This window comes from Euleptes europaea, chromosome 8, assembly GCF_029931775.1.
Source record: "Euleptes europaea isolate rEulEur1 chromosome 8, rEulEur1.hap1, whole genome shotgun sequence".
NCBI classification, from domain to species: Eukaryota; Metazoa; Chordata; class Lepidosauria; order Squamata; family Sphaerodactylidae; genus Euleptes; species Euleptes europaea.
This window is the reverse complement of record NC_079319.1, coordinates 50,415,882-50,433,795: the sequence shown is the minus strand read 5'-3', so window position 1 is coordinate 50,433,795 and position 17,914 is coordinate 50,415,882. Positions and strand designations below refer to the sequence as shown.

The following is a 17,914-nucleotide window of genomic DNA, read 5'->3' as shown; positions in this document are numbered from 1 at the left end:
GACAAAAACCTAAGCATTTCCACAAACCTCTTGTGCATTTTTACAGTTGTGGTGTCATTTTATTTCACATGTGGCTTAAATAATGAGGATTTTCAAAGGAGGGTGCTGTTGTCATCGGTGGAGTTATCTGTGGCATCACAGCACTCCATTTAATTAAAAAAATTGTCCTAAAATATCAATAGAACGCTGTTGTAACAACACTAGGATAGTTTATGATAGTTTAAGCAGGTTTTCTGAGTTCCCAGATTTCAATTTTTTAAGTAAATCTCTATCTCCTCCCCTCGTGGAGATGTAAGGAAAAAGGTATATCTCTGCAACAAATGGCACTAGAAACTTACTTTAAAAAAAAAAATGAAAGTTGGGAATTTATAAAACCTGGTTAAGCTATCATTGCAGCACTACAGCATTATATCAACGTTTTAGGGCCTTTAAAAAACTTGAAATCACTGCCTGGGGGGTGGGGGAGAGGGAATTGTTTAATGGTAACAGTCCAATAACTGAAAAGTGGGCTGAAGATGGATGGGAGTGGGTGGGACCAAAGAAAACTGATAGAAACATTATGCAAACATTATGGGGAAAAAGGGTGGGTAAGACAAAGAAAAACCAAAGTGAAAACTAAAGACACAAAAATGCGTGCGAAAATCAGGGGATAACCCGAAGCAGTATGGGGCCAGAATTGACTTTTTAAAAAATGCACAAAAGCCCATATAGTGAGGATCTGTGAGTGGCGAGGGACTGCTAGTGCTCTTCACATGCCATCTGTCTATCACTACGCATGTCATTTTCAGTTTTATTGCCAGCTGGGCTTGAACCTGTAAGAGGGCATTTTGAATAAATAAATAGAGTGGTATCAATCACTCATTTCACATGAGTAGTTCGTTTCCTAACCACTTTGTGTCAGAATTCAGCATTCAGGATGATACAACAGGTTTCATCAGGGCCTTAACGTGAGGGCAAATAGGAAAGTAGTTGCTTGGCTCGCTGGTATTAGAATGATACATTTTCTTCATCAATCCTACATGCTCAGTCTTTCAGCCGCCAATGAACTTCTAGGCTAGGCGCCCTGTTTCTATCCTAGTCTAGTACTGGATGTCAGTAGCATGCACCCTCTGAGTCCCCCCCTCTGCTGCTCTTTCCTATAGAAAGATTCAATTAAAAATTACTCTCTTCTTGAGTTTTGTAATATATCAAGGGAGTTTATATTAATAACCCCTAAATGCCCTTCCTAATCATTGCCCAGGAGTTTAAGTTTGACATGTGAGCATGCACTAAAGCACTACTGGTTTCTATCTTCCTTTTGGAAAACTGGTACGAAAACAGATTTTTTAACATTTAAAGGATCATCAATAACCCAAACTACAAGGCAAAAGAAAGTAAAAAATGATTTTTTTCAACAAAAAAGACAGTTTATCAAATTAACATGCTAATGTTATGTAGAATACAATGTTTTAAAACAGTGTTTAATGTAATTTTCTCTTTTGAAGGCTGACTTACTTGAAGGACAACTAAAAAATTCAAAGGCAGAAACCTAACCAAGATAATAATCTCTGTCTACCACATCTTGAGAGCAAAAAAGTAATATAGTTGATCTCTTTCCTGCAATTTTTTCCATTCTGTGCTTTATTTATAAAGGAGACATGCAAACAGCAATGTGAAAGAATTAAACTATCTTCCCTTCTGCCTGACTTTTACAACTATGCAACACACCCATGTAATACAAAACACTTACATTGCTGAATTCAAGGCTGATTTAAGGGGAAAACATTCATTTCCCAATTAGATGTCTGGAAAGTGTTAACAGTGTCTTAAATACATACAGTTTTTGCTAGTTCTCTCTTCCCAATGCAACCCCTTTTCCCTGCTCTGAAGCATTCCATTTCCCCCTAAAAGAACATTTTAGTGACTTCCAGAGTTTGCAGAAGGAGTGGAGAAGCAGAAAATGTCAATTTGACTTGTGGAAATGCCTTCCACCACTGAAAACAAACTTTGGATTCACCCCATGTGTTTCTATTTTAAATATGTTAAAAGTAATGGAGTTAGCAGCAAGAGCAGAAAGCAAACTTTTCCTCTTAACATATTCTTGCTGTTATCAGCTTACCCCAATCATTATGGCACTCTGTAATAGTAAATTACTTGGGAGGGGAGAAATGTATCATTAAGATGATGATGTTTTTGATTAAGTGTCTCATATAGGGGGCCTGAAGAAAATGGATTCAATGGATATGCTTAAAGGATTATTTGTCAATTTTGTATTGACTATTTGTGCTGCTCCAAGACAGGAAGAGATTTCATTTTTTTAATATAAGCTGCAAAGCCCTGAGGCTTCCTCTTAAACAGTTTAAAAAGAAATCAATTTTTCAGATGCGTAAAAGGCGCCCAGAAGAGTCTTAATGAACTTGAGCAGGGAGGTCTGGGCTTCACTCAATTTGAATTGCAACAAGGCCAGGCAAGTTGAGAAACCTATTTTTCAGCGCAGAAACTCTGTGGACTGGAAACGTTTGTTGCTACTGTTTAGAATTTGCGGTTACGGCTCCTTGAGTAAAGCCATAAATTAATGTCTGTGTACTTGAGACATAATATCTAGTTGCACAAGAGTGCAAATTAATTGTTACCACTAATGAGGATAAAAGGAAAGGTAGTTACTATGCAAACCAGATTGGATGCTTATGTATAAGGGAGGAAACCATTAACTTGTGAACATGTTACATAATCTACTGTACTGCAACAATTCGATTCAGGTTAGTCCACAGAGAAGCCAAAAGCTCTCTGGAGGATGAAACACCTTTTAAAAATTTAAATTCTTCTATAAAAGCAAAGCTGGATGCATGCTACGAGGATGTGCAGAAAGCACAAAGAATCTCCTATTCCTGAGATGGGTCTCTGACAGGACATTCTGCCCAATATCAATGACTGAAGGCAACTTCTAAGAGAAGGAACACAAAACGTTCCCGTGCCATCTTTTTGAAGCGCTGACAGCTCTCAGCTGTCATAGTGGATGCCAAGTGACAGATAAGAGTCCCTTGAGTCCCAGTGAGAAAGGCGGACTATAAATAATGTAAATAAAATAAGAGCATTCCATGGATCCGGAACAGGGATTTCCCAAAGATCACCTTGTTCAAGTTGTGCACCGATGCAAGATATTCAGGCTGCTTCTAAAAAGACACCTTCTAGCTACAGAAGGGTATAGATTATAGAATGTATGAAACTGCTGTAGCAACTACAGTTACTATACATCCTCTACAGTAGGGCTTGACAAATCCCAGGCAGCAGGGTGCCATAGAGCCCATTGTGGCACCTAGTATTTTCAGCAGTTGTTTACTTTAAATGCCTTTTGGTGATTCTCAACAGAAGTACAAAACTTATTTAGGCGAAGGATGGAAATTAGCTTTTTGTTGTGATGGCAAACAGCATTTCCTCCATATTTATATACTACAATGTCAAAGCTTTTTTTAAAAAATGACAAACTATGAAGCGTTTAGGATTAGGTTCTATGGCAGCAATAATTAGGAAGTATGATAATTATAATATAAAACCTGCAGGCTGAAAAATAAGTATGGCTCCTAAATTTTTGGGGTGGTTCATGAAGGCAAAGAAGATTAGTCAAGGCCTGCTCTACTGTATACAGCTATTTTTGCACAAATAGCTCTCTGCTCTGCCTTCTTGTATCTTGTAAGAGCCAGCGTGGTATAGTGGTTAAGAGCCGTGGACTCTAATCTGGAAAACCGGGTGTGATTCCCCACATGAGCTGCGGACTCTTATCTGGTGAACTGGGTCTGTTTCCCCTCTCCTACACATGAAGCCAGCTGGCTGACCTTGGGCTAGTCACAGTTCTCGCTGAACTCTCTCAGCCCCAACTACCTCACAAGGTGTCTGTTGTGGGGGGAGAAAAGAAAGGACATTGTAAGTTGCTTTGATTCTCCTTAAAAGGTAGAGAAAGTCGGCATATAAAAACCAATTCTTCTTTTTCTATCTAACAGCAGTGAACAAGCATCTCTCCTCAACTATGTTTTGCTAAGATGAAAGAGCAAAAAGATAGATCAAGATTAATGGATCTTGCTCCTATGTCCATATAGGTTTGTAGCCTTAGTCGGTATGATTCAGATTTGATGTACTCTTATTTTAGTATACTTCACTGTGGACTGTTGTAAGCACACTGGCTATTTCTAACAGGAAGGAAGCTAATATATTTAATAAATAAAACAAACTCATCTTATGATGTCAGCACAGGTTGGGTTATATATGTTTATACAGTTGTTATAATACTTTCTCTGTTTGTAAAGGAAGAACTCTGAGAATTAAATAAATAAAAGACTTTTAGGTTACCCATCTCTTGTGGTTACACCAAATCCCCAAGGGGTCTATTTTTCTAATTACAGATTTCTGGGAGAATGTTAACACACCTTGACTAGGTCATTAAAAAGGAATAATATGTCAAATTACATATTGAACACGAGGTACACATAAGTTTACCTTAGCTCTTTGACAAGAAAATGTACACCTTAAATGCCTTCCTACATCAATATACCAACAGAGTAGGCTTGTTAACATTTAATATCTGAGTGCTTAACATTATTAAAAAGAAAAATCTGCTCTTATTTAACAAAATACTACCTTTATTCTGAAATATGGGGGGATGATTAAAAGTGAAGAAGTGATCAGAATAAAACTAGGGGTGGGGTAGAAGGGAGGAACAGACAAAAGACATGAAGAGCAAGCAATGGCCACATATCAAAGCAAAAAAAGGCAAGAAAGGCACAGGAAGATGTCATGATTAGAACTGCAGGAATGGAAAGGAAATGATAAATGTTGACAGATTTTTGACAGAATGATAGTTTAGGACTGATTCTTTAAGTCAACTACCTGATGCAATTAAGATACTATTTTAAAAAATCTGCCAAAAACATTAACTCATGACAAAGAAATAATGCAATGCTGATTCTATGACCTTAGGCAGATCATGAGAGGGAGGGCCATCTTCTGGGTATGGAGTAGGGGTCACTGGGGGTGTGAGGGGGAGGTAGTTTTGAATTTCCTGCATTGTGCAGGGGGTTGGACTAGATGACCCTGGTGGTCCCAACTTTATGATTCTATGGACTCTCACAAAACATTAGTAGCCGATGAAAGGTCTTCAGCTTTTAGTTGGGTTTGATTGCCAGCCAATGTTTATGTGTACTATTGATGTGGCCTTGTCTACTATGTCACATGGACCTTCATAACAGCTCAGAATATCTCCACAGTGTTAATGTAACTGGATGAACCATCCCTGCCCTCCTCCCTACTCTGAGCATGAAAAGGCTCATCCCAGCTATGTTCAGCTTTGCACATGCCAGAACAGGAAGGGACGCTAATTATGGCAACTATCAAGTAAGTAACAAAGTAAATAAATAAACTGCGATGAGCCAGTTTGTGGCCTTTGTATATGAAGCAGAATTCAAATCTAACCACCATGTAATCAAAGGGACTTAGAAAATGCGTATGATCATATTTCTCTCAGGATTATACTCATGGAGTTCAAAAAAATGTCTCTGACAAAAACCGAGATAGTCTGGGTGTACACAGATAATGAAAAAACATAGGAGCAGATATGAATAGAATGGGAAATGAGACAAGGAGCCAAATACTGGATGCAAAAATAGAGATAAGAAATGGAATACCCTTTTACTGGATAACAAATGTGCAACCTCATGATACGTGCATGCCGTGAACAGGTCAGGTTTTGTTGGCTATCCAAATAGACTTACATAAAACGTGAGTTTGAAGACGATATGCTAGGTGATCCAAAAATATCTTCCTCACTTCATTCTTTTCCTTTAAACAAGTCACTGGAAAAGGAATCCCACAAATGGCAAACCTTTCCAAATGCAAAGCCAGCAAAAAAATGGAACACAGCCAGCAACAAACATTCTAGAACTTGGCAGCTAAACCCTGAAGCTTCAAACGTGCCCCGTGGGTGGCCATGGGTGTTGGCTGCAAAGCTAGAAGCAGAGTCTGTTTGGTCCTGCAATTATGCATGTGCAGCATATTAAACTCCTTAGCAACTATACAGCAGTTTAGGGGATACCAGCATAGTAGAAGCCATTTCATTTGGAAGCAAATGTAGGTAGTGGGGCTAATTCCTCGGAACACCTAACATGTGAATTTTATGTTTCTTCAATACAGAAAACCAGGGTGATAAACTAAATCTACAAAAAGTTTTAATAGGATAACAAACTAATGCAAGAATTTTTAAAAATATTTATCATCCATTAAAAAAAACTAGTTCCCCACACTGAACACATGCCATTATGTCCCAGTTAATGTACTTCCTAACTCAAGGCAAAAAAAGATAACCACACATAAGAAAAGCCATGATGGATCAGACTAAGGCCCATCAAGTCCATCAGTCTGTTCACACAGTGGCCAATCAGGTGCCTCTAGGAAGCCACAAACAAGATTGCAACAGCACCATCCTGCCTGTGTTCCACAGCACCTAATATAATAGGCATGCTCCTCTGATACCAGAGAGAATAGGTATGCAGCATGACTAGTATCCATTTTAACTAATAGCCATGAATACCCTCTCCTCCATGAACATGTCCACTCCCCTCTTAAAGCCTTCCAAATCAGCAGCCATCACCACATCCTGGGGCAGGGAGTTCCACAATTTAACTATGGCCATCCATCAGCTCCCCATTCTTGAGGGGAGGGGTAGAAGAAGGGATGTTGATGTTATGGAACCAAGAAAGCCATGATGTTTGTGGCATCGGATCCAATGGCCTGGAAAGAGGGACGTCAGCAGGATTCCCCTGCTTCGGAGGAAATTCCTCTGGTTCCAATAGTAGAGTCAGTTCTGAAGGCCTCTTGGGCTCTGCCAGAATGGAACGTTGCCTCTCCTTGTGCTGAGTCTTATGTTTGGCCTTTTTCAGGGGTGGGTCCATCTATGACCTCGATAGTCGCTGTTCGGAAGATGTCTATGGGGTGGATCCAATGCTGGAGCCGATGGAACCAAATTGGTCGTGATGAGTGAACTGTCTGAAGAACTGACTTTGGAACCGAAGTCGGACCTTATTGTGCTGGGGCAGATTTCTTTGCTGCCAGGTACTCAGAACTAGAAAAGAGCCCTCTCCCATAGGCAGCTTTATATCGGAATGCATGGTCACTGCGGTTCTTGGGGGTAAATTGCTAGCAAAGCTTTCAAGTCACAATGTTATACCCTTCCTCAAGGCAGATGACATAGGGCATGCTTGCCAGTCCTGGTCATTTTGGTTCCACAGGAGAAACATTTTTTTAAAAGCTATTTCTGAGACATAATTAGAAAGATCTCAGAAGAAGTACTGAAGAGGAAAAATGAAAAAAATGTCAAAAAAACTGCAACGAAGCAGCGAACTCACAAGCGCTTAGAAGAATGATCTTTCTGACACAGCAGCAAACAATGAAGTGAGGGGATGATCGCACACCTCCCCAGAGAACATGACCATTTGGGCGGGAAAATGGCCTTTTGTGCACTCTGGATGGGAGGAACTCCCTCCTTAGTGCCTATAGACTTAGAAATTGCCAGAAATTTTTTCCGATCAGCTGGCCTGAACCTGTGAAGTTCCAATGCGGGACTGCACAGAGGATCGAAGATGAACAGCAAAGGTTTATGTGCATCCTTCAAGTTACTATTAATGTTGATGACATCTTCGACCTAATTGGTGACATGCTGAAGTTTTAAAAAATACATGTTGTAAAGTTGTTCTACCCAGTTTTGTTCTTCAAAAAACAACACCTCAAGAGATTTTCTTAAAAGTTTTCATGTATTTAATATGCCTTTTCGTTTCTTCCCCACCTTCGAGTTATTATTGTTACTCCCTTGTGTAACAAAGTATATAAACATCGCTAAATATAGGAAGAAGTGACTAGGAATAAATTTTAAAAATTTTGGAACATGTAAGACAAATTGGCCATTTTAGATTGAGTGGCAAAGCCATGCTGGCAAAAGAGTTGCAGCAGAACAGCATAAAATCTAAAGGGCGTTGTTGTAATTCCGCTATATTCTGAAAGGAGAAAAGAATTTACCTGTATCCTAAGCCTGGCAAAAATGAAGACAATTTCTTTTGTACCATCACTGCTACACTCTGATGCCTAAAGCCTTTCCTTTTCTAAGGAATGTAGATGTGTGTCTCCCCATTTACTATCATACCCTCCCTATACATTCTATGCCACTGTTCTAGAAAGTATGTATAGGTGAAACATATTGGCGTACTGCAATATCTCATGACATCTTATGATAAAAGACCACAATTTCCCCTGAAATCCTGTTCCTGATTCAAAATCAGAGTGTTTGGGTGCCCTGAGGCACCTTGGCAAAACTAATAAACAACAGCCCCGCTAACACTTAACCCCAGGGAGATTTTTAACATATGCCTGTCTGATTCTGAGGGCAGCCCCTGAAATAAAAAAAAAACCCTGAACAGTTCTGACTTCTATAAAAGCTTCCTTAAAATCCACTCTGTACAATAGGGGGTTCCTAACTGTGTTACACCTGTGAGCTGCGGCGGACAAAAGTGAGCTGTGGCTGACAAAAGTTCATACCCTGCCAGAAATTTTGTCAGTCTTTAAGGTGCCACTGAACTCTTGCTCTTTGTTATGCCTGTGAGCACTTTTAGATTTTGAAAAACAGGCAGTGGGCACCACCACAAAATGGCTGCGATCTGTGGGGTGCAGCTGACCAAAAAATGACTGCCATGGGGCCAATCACAGAACATTGGAAGGTTCCAAGCTAAGTGCCTTGTTATGGTGGAGTAGCTGTTTCCAAATGGGTGCTCCCTGCAGACATGAGGGGGATTCCTCCTGGGTCTTCTGAAGCCCCTCCTGCTCCAATGAGATGGAGGAAAGTCAGGTTTGGCTTTTTGGTTTGAGGAATAGAAGCTTTAGAGAAGAAGGAAGTGGGAACCAGGAAATATACTGAGGGATGCCCTGACACCAGAAGGTGCCACGCTGGGGAGGCAAGAATACAATGACCTACTCAATTAGTCTGAATCATTCCAATTATTGTCTCCCAGTACAGAATCAAAGAGTAAAATATCTCACCTGTCAATTTCTTTACTTATACAATTGCTGTAACCAGATTAAAGATATTTCAACAATCACTTAGACCAGTGGTTCTCAACCTTTTTTGAGTCGCGACCCCCTTTTACAATTGCCAAGTAACCTGCGACCCTCGTCACATTTGCATAAATTTGCATAAATGACATTTTCAATAGGATAAAGAAAACACACTTGTTTTTTTGGCAGTCCAGGGTATCCATATATATAATTACTTATATATAATTAATTATAATTAATTATTATAATTAATTATATATAATTAAATTTTAAAGTTTAAAACAAACAAGCAAACGGTACTATCATCTGTTGCGCAGTGGCTGTGACTGTGTGGCGCGGCAACCTTTCCTGGCAAGGAGGAAAGAGTGCCTCTGAGCATGCACTGCGTTCCTTGTCCTCCCCTCTCTCCCCAAAAACTCTTCCAAGCAGGCTAGGGCTCTCGCGAGGAAACCCCCTGTCTTGTGACTGGGACACTGCTTGTGCACAGAACTGCAGTTATCCCTCAAAGCAGAGCTCCGTTTAATCACCTCACGAGAGCGAAGGGCCAGGAAAGAGCCAAGGGCCGCTTATCCCGCTTGGACTTTTCGTGCCTTTTTCTCCCCTTTGCCAGTCACCACTCCTTCTGCGCCTCACCGAACCTGCGCGCTCGAGGGGAAAATCCCGAACTGCGCATGCACCTCGACTCTCTCCCCCTTGGCCTTGCCAGAGTGGAACTGATGACTCAGGGCAGAGTGGAACTGATGACTCAGGGCAGAAAAGCGAAGCCACACTACAGACATGCGCACTTGGATTCCAGGCTGAAGCTCCCGCCCCACCCGAGAGCGACTAAAAGTAAAAACAACATGGCTGTAGCAGCCTCAAGGGGGACCGCCCTCTTCTCCTCCGAGACCTGAACTGGCCGAGCCAGGGGAGCTTCCTCGGCCTCCCACACATCCTGCCGCATCATCCGCCCGGCGCAGGTGCGACCGCGCCCAGGGCTGGCCCGTCCGCCTCTCAGCTGGGCAGCAGGGCTACAGCTGGTGTGCGGCAGCACGCCGCCACGTCTCTGCAGCCCGGCTCCTTCTGGCTGTCAGTCGGCCAGTTCCTCACCTCTCTGCTTGGGGTCTTCCCTGCCCTCGCGGACGGATCAGGGTTACAGGGTGTCTGGGTTAGTCCTGGACAGCCCGGGATGGGGGCTGTCCCAGGACAGTGGCGGCGACCCCCCAGAAAACACTTCGCGACCCCCTTGGGGGTCCCGACCCCCAGGTTGAGAACCGCTGACTTAGACTATGACAAGTTCAATTACTGCTACTGTACAGGCAAGCACAAATGATACTCACTGTGATGTAAGCAAAACAACAACAACAACAACAACAACAAGGGGTACTATACTAAACTTATGAGGTCATTTTGAATATCACTTTAAATGTAGGCCTCCAAAGTTTTTTCTTATCCGAAGTTCTGTATCAGTCCTTCTAGATGCCCATTCAATACCAAACAGATTAAAATGGCTACACGGTGCTCTTTATGATCAGTAAGAATACGGTGTGTCTCTTTCCTATTTTAACTGGATTCTTTTTCTCCTCGGCTCTGGACTACATGCATCTACCTGATTACGCAACTGTGCAGAAGTTGGCTTCTGCACGCAGATCCTCAGCTGGAAGTGGAAGGCAAAGGGATACCCCGTACACACAGCTTCAGTCACCACTTTCCAAATCACCTGTGGGTGGGTGGAGAGAGACCGAATCCACACTCGTTTTGCTAGCCTCCATCTCACTGAACAAGTTATTAGTGCTGACAATATGACTGGCAGGTATGCACATCTCTGTGGATTTTTGATAATGGCTTTGGATAAAAAATAATTTGTGGATTCTAAGTAATTTATTACTCAGGACGCACCTGAACCTCCAGTAGATGACTATAAGTAAATAATATTTGGAATTTCCCAAATAATAGTACCACATTCTAAGAGTATATGTAAATTGTTTAATTCTATGCTTTTTATCCCGCTTGAAGCTGTTCTTCTGTTTCAGAAAGTCCTTCTACCACAGTCTCCAGGGCATTTACACGTAGCACAAGCTGCTGCATGCCATGTGGAGGGACTCTCTAGCTGCTAGCCAAAAAGCAAAAACAAGAAGGACTGATCACCTAGACCGGTGTGTGCGGCGCTGAGCAAAGATAAAAGAATTTGGTCGCTGTGCTTCATTTAACATGTTTTCAAATCACTACTTCAAGGCACCTAGAAATAGGGGACTTACTTTAAAGAAAGAGGTTTTACACTGTGTAAAGAGTATATTACAGAGGAGACAAGTGGGTAAAGTAACAGAGCTACCAGAAACATGCAACACAGTCCTTAGAATTACCTTGAATCGGGGTACTTAGTAAGAGTAGCCAAGCTGCTGGTGTACATGTGCCCACCCACATCAATATGTACTGGTGCATTGGATTTTGTTAGCTGTGCTGGCGTGGGAATGCCTTGATTGTTCAAAGGAGACGCAGGGGACCTAGTGATCAGAGGTCTTGACATATTGGGCCGACTGTCCTGCGAAAAGACACAAACACTGTTAGGAATTTGATTTTATAAACAAAAGCTACAACAACATCACGGACAGGGAAAGGGACACAGAACAAATAAAACATCGCCATCATAAAATTCACTCTAATTCTTTAAATATAGTTTCATTACAGCTATAAGTTTAGCTTTTAAGACATGAATTTTCCTCTTGCAGTGTAAAGAGTGTCACGTCAATCTATACTCTAGGAAGACAGTATTGTCATGCTTTCATTATGAAGAACTGAGCAACATTTTTTCTTTTTTTAGACTTGTTAAATCATTATGATTCTGATTATTTTACGTCTGAGATCAAATACATTTATTAACAGGAGATGGGAAAAGATAAGACTTTGCCATGCCCCAAACCCTCCTACTTGCTATGCAGTTAGAAGAGGTAAATACAAACCCTTGGCTCTTCCATTCTGCCAACTCTTCTCTTGAATTTCCAATTCACATATCACGCAAACAGAAGAGGAAACACCTGGACTAGCCAACTGTTCATGTACTGTAAAACACGAGGCACCGAGAGCCTTTGAGAAAGACATTTTCCATGTAAGTATTATGCAAGTTGTGACAGATGACCCTCTGCACCCAACTAGGCAGGCTGCTATTCCCAGCAGTTTCTCCAAGAAAGCAAACTCCGAAAGGGAGCAACACAAGCAGATGCAGGTGAAAGAAACTCTTCAGTCAAACTGGAAATGCAGTGTCAGTAAACTGCAAGCTCCAAAGCTGTGCACAAAGTTAGGGTGGGGCAGAGCGAAGCGAAGTACTCTGCTGAAGCCAGCAAGGCAGACCAGTTTCAAAGTTCTGGAATGTAAACAAACAAAACCTGGCCACAATTCTAAGGTGACCTCACTTCCCCCCAAAACATGCTCTCACGAATGTCACTTGGACACGCTGGCTCAGGATACCAAGCACTTTCCAAATTTTCCCCATTTAGGCTGTAAGCAAAAAATGAATTCAAACATGCCAATTCATCACATACGCTATGTTCACCTTGTGATCTGTTTTAACCAAAAGATTAATGATCCAATGGGTGAACATTTGGTCCATGCACTTGGGTTCAAAATCTTTACAAATATGGTCACTCTATTCTTCAACTGTAAAATGAGAACAACCTCACAAAGTTAGGAAAATGAAGATACCATCCTATTCAATTACTCCAGTCTGATCAATGGGCTTAGTCTGGAGTAACTATGCATAGGATTTCACTGTGAGAAAGGTAAGAATTGTAAAGCACTTTGCACACTACAGGTACTGTGGAATGGATGAAACCATATTAAGGAGAAATAAAAGGGCCGCACCAGTCACACTGAACTTATACTCTTCTTTGAAAAATCACTGCAAGACTAACAGATTCCCCTGAAGAAGTCTCTTGGGCAAAACGCATAGGGAATTTTATCTGAGTAATAAAATATATTTTAACCTATTTTGCACCATCAGCCTTGGCCTTATTTTTATCTCCTAAAACTATATTAAGTCTCACTTGTGAAGTATCTAAAATTAATGGACTTTGTGCAATAAACGTTTTAAAAGATGAATTCCTTCCTGTAGGCTCACAATTTAAAACATTCTTGCACCAGAATTATGCAATATTAATAAAGGTATGGAAATGTGCCTATATTTCCAGCGAGTATGCATTGTTTGGATAATCCATGGCTACATAAGAACATAAGAAGAGCCATGCTGGATCAGACCAAACGCCCATCTAGTCCAGCACTGTATTCACACAGTGGCCAACCAGCAACCTCTAGGAAACCCAGAAATAGGAAGACTGCAATAGCATCATCCTGCTTGTGCTCCCCAGCAACTGATTTAAAGAGGCATGCTACCTGTGGTACCGGAGAGAGTAGAGCTCCATCATGGTTAGTAGCCATTGATAGCCCAGTCGTCCATGAAATTTTCCACTCCCCTTTTAAAGCCTTCCAAGTTGGTGGCCATGACCACATCCTGTGGCAGCAACTTCCACAAATTAACTATACACTGTATGAAGAAATACTTCCTTTTGTCTGTCCTGAATCTCCCACCCTTCATCTTCAGTGGATGACCCTGGGTTCTAGTATTATGAGAAAGGGAGAAAAGTTTCTCCCTGCCCACTCTCTCCATGCCATGCATAATTTTTTATAAATTTCTATCATGTCTCTCCTTACTCACCTTTTTTCTAGGTTAAACAGCTCAAAGCATTTTAACTGATCCTCATAGGGCAGCTGCTCTTTCTCCAGCCCCCTGAACAAGAGATAGCAGGACATACTGGGCAAACCGTGCACCATAGCTGTCCAGTTTATACTACACCACAGATAAAAGAATATTTAAAAGGAAAAATACTACACAATACTACCTTCTTATAAGATGGACAAGAGGGTTTGCAATCGAAACTATGACCGGGAGCCATAAATGTACTATGTATTGAGTTTTCCCAAATGTAAAGCTGAGATAATGGTTTCTGATAAGACAAGAAGCAAAGGAAAAATCTACTGAAAGAGAGTTAATATATGATTTCTGTTACTGCCTCTTGACAAGGTATTATAATCTTAAAATGTGGAAATGCTGGAGCACCTACTTGGAGATCTACAAAAACAGGTCTCTGCATCCCACAACCTGGGTAACTGCATGGTCATAAAAAGGCATGCCACACTATGCTTAATATAATGCTTATAAATGGAGAGGAAAAACAAAATAGTAACTAGAAGATGCTACGGATAAGAAAAGCTTAACACTCCACGGATCTTTTCTTGTTGTCTTCAAGGTCAATTTATTGCATAGTAGGAACATCAGAACAAAACTGAAGTGACAGTTCTGTTGTTTGAGAAACATTCTGCATTATTTGCTTTGCAGAAATGTTTTCTTCTCCCATATATGCAACTCTATCATAATTTAGAACTCTATCATAATTTAGAACTGTTTTCAATTGGACACATTCTCCAAAGATTCTTCACTACAAAATGAATAAATTTGCAGGGCCCAGTGGTGCACTTGTGCTCTGTGATCTTATTTATTTCATTAACACCTCACCTTTCTTCCCAATAGAAACCATATTAACAGGAATATGTTTTTCTACAGTATTCTCAAAGCCAGACCAAGTTACAATTTAAAACCATGATGCACAAAAATACACAGAACTTTATAAAAATCAGCCCCTCTAATACCTTACAGCATAGCTAGCTTTCAATCAAGAATCAACAAGCTGGAACTAGAAGCAAATTTCAGGATGACAATTGGAACTGCAATATGAATGAATATGAGTGGAGAAAGCCCCTCAGATATGAGGGTCATAGGTCATGAAGGGCTCAACAGGTTAATACCAATGCCTTGAACTCAACACAGAAGCAAACTGGCAGTCAGTGTAAATATTTCAGGTTATGTACCTAAGGTGCTTAACTCCTGGTATCAATGATGCTCCCATAATCTGCATCTATCCAAGCCCACATAAAGACATCAACCAAGCCCCCCAGAACATTATGGAAGCCAACTTGATCCAGTTGTCTCCCAGGGATGGATCAACCTAACCAGTTCAACAAGAGCGGGGAGTCACCTGTGCTCTTAGGAGAAAATGGTCAGACTATGGCACGGGTTGTACATCTGACTCACTATGCCATATAATACCAGTCCAGTACAAAAGAAGATCCAATACGTACCATCACTTGTGTCTCAGGCCCAAAACCTCCCCTGGTGTGATACCAAAAGTCCAGAGCTTGACCTGACAAGGCCACTTCCACATGGATATTGAAGTCCTCAAGAACCACCATTCCTGGGATCTCCAACACCAGAGAAGACATAATGTTTGCAACCCCAGACAAAGTACTCATTGAGGAGCTAGGCAAGTGGTACACCAGCAAGATAGCCAATCTGTCCCTGGAACACAACGCAAAGTACACACAATCAAGGGTGGTAATAGGTTACATTGGGATCCAGCAGAAGGCAAAGACAGCCAAAGTACTATGGGAGACCCACTGTAGTTCCATAGATTGAGACTGATGGATAGCATACACAGTTGGAGTTAACTGAATCAAAATCACATTATCTGTCTCACTCAGCTAGATCTCCATCAATCATGCCAAGCCTATGCGGTTTTCCTGTAGGAGATTATATGCAAATAAGATCTTATTCTTTACAGACATGGCATTACATAACATCCAGGCTGAAGTGTGGGAATCGTTGGGAGTCATCACTCCCTCATCTCAAGGATGGAATGGAGATTGGATGAGCAGCGTGTCAGTATGGAGATTGGATGAGCAGCGTGTCAGTATATCTATCTGTGTGTCTCCCTGTACTATCACTCTTCCCACCATCATACCTCACGAGATCTTTTAATATTCTGATGCTACTGATCCACAGACCCAGGTGGAGATGTCTCTCACAAAGAGAACAACCACCCCCAGAACACATAGAAGATCATGCCCATTCCACACACACCCAGCTTTAAAACAGCCATAAGATTCTAACTACGCTCGGCAACAATACTATAAATACCACAGCACAGGTTGCCACCTCAGCTGCACCACTCTGGCTAAAGAGGGCAGCACCTAGGCAGTGCAAATTGCCCCTGGACTTGCCCATGGCAATGTGCTGGACTTTCTGCTTTAGTCTGTGACAGCTCAGTCAAAGCCAATGAACAAAACAGAGAAAAAAACACAACAAGAAGAGACAAATATAGCGGCACAAACTAGTTGCATCATATCCAAAAAGCCGATAAAATATTTGGGAGTATTTATTCCGAAAAATAACCAAGATATATTCAAATACAATTACGAAGTGGTTTGGAATAAAATAGAAAAGAATATCTCTACGTGGTCTAAATTAAGAACCTCCTGGCTGGGCAAAATAGCAATTGTAAAAATGAATGTGCTACCCAGATTAAACTTCCTATTTCAAACGATCCCAATAAAAATTTCTGATACAGTGTTAGCTGGCTGGCAACGAAAAATCAGCAAGTTCATATGGGATAAAAAGCGCCCTAGGATTAAGTTTAAAATTATGACAGACATCAAGAGAAGAGGAGGAATGGCTCTACCGAATCTAAAATTATACCACCAGGCTGCAACTCTTGTTTGGATAAAGGACTGGATACTGTATCCTAACAGCAAGAGCATTAAACTAGAACTAAGCAATCGGCAAGTTGATCCTCACCAACTCTTATGGGGAAAAGCTCCCAAAAAACAACTGATCAAAAAAAGAGTTCACCCAACGGTAGATAACATGATTGCGGTGTGGAAAAGAGTAAAACTAAGATTAAGTCCCAATCCTCCACTAATGATGGCTCCATTTCGCGTCTATGGCTCCAAAATAGATAGAAAAATGTATGGATCCATAAGATATGGTGACATAATAAGAAAAGATGAAACATTTAAAACTCTAACGGAAATTCAGGAAGAACATCCACAGATATCTTGGATGACGTATCATCAACTATTATCGAGATTTAAAGAGGACTGTACAATCAGAGGTAAAATCAGAAGGGAGACTGATTTTGAGTTATTACTGAAAAAATCGCCACAGCATATCTTAGGAAAAATTTACAGACTCTTAATATCGATGGATACAGAAGAAGAACAAGTTAAAGTATGTCAAATCAGGTGGATGGAAAACCTAAACGAAATAATAACAACTGACGAATGGGAACAGATCTTTCAGAAAAATTTTAAGTTTACTTTATCCCAAAGTATTCAAGAAAACTGTCTGAAGATGTTGCATAGATGGTAAATAACACCCAGTGACATCCAGAACATAAACAGCAAAGCTTCCGGATTATGTTGGAAATGCCATAAAACTAAAGGAACTTTCTTTCATTGCTGGTGGACTTGTGAGTACGTCCAAAAATACTGGAAAAAGATTCATAAGAATCTTGAAGGCATTATAGGACAAAATATACAATACGATCCTAAACTCTTTCTCCTGAACAAAGCACCAAATACCATGAATGAGGATCAACAGATTATAGTTAAATATCTCGTGACAGCGGCAAGAGTAGTTTTGGCGTCACTCTGGAAAACGAACAAAATTCCAACACTTCAAACATGGTTCGATAAATCCATGGAATATATTACTATGGCACACTTAACGGAATGTCTGAAAGACACCACACGTGAACGGAATCACGAGAGATGGAGACCCTTTTATGAATTTATGAAAAACACAAGACAAAAGATTCAATCGAATTGAATAATAAAAATATAGGATATAAGATGCTGTAAATAGTGAATACTAGACATCAGCAGAATGATATAAATATAGCTTTATTTGTTATTTGTTACTCTTCTCTCCGCCCTACAAGGTGGTAACATTAATTATACTAAAACTATACAACATTATGTGTAC

At 40.7% G+C, this 17,914-nt stretch overlaps 1 protein-coding gene across 3 annotated transcripts in view; it reads right to left on the bottom strand.

The window, feature by feature from the left end:
- Positions 1 to 17,914, bottom strand: part of KCTD1 (potassium channel tetramerization domain containing 1) — a 96,551-nt gene that overhangs the window by 13,924 nt on the left and 64,713 nt on the right. For 2 of the 3 annotated variants that reach the window (XM_056853992.1, XM_056853993.1), the window contains exon 2: positions 11,409 to 11,587. In XM_056853992.1, coding sequence (XP_056709970.1) covers positions 11,409 to 11,587 — 179 coding nt within the window. Of the gene's footprint in view, positions 1 to 11,408; positions 11,588 to 12,005; positions 12,289 to 17,914 lie in introns of those variants that run through there. The other variant, XM_056853991.1, reaches the window with a different exon arrangement.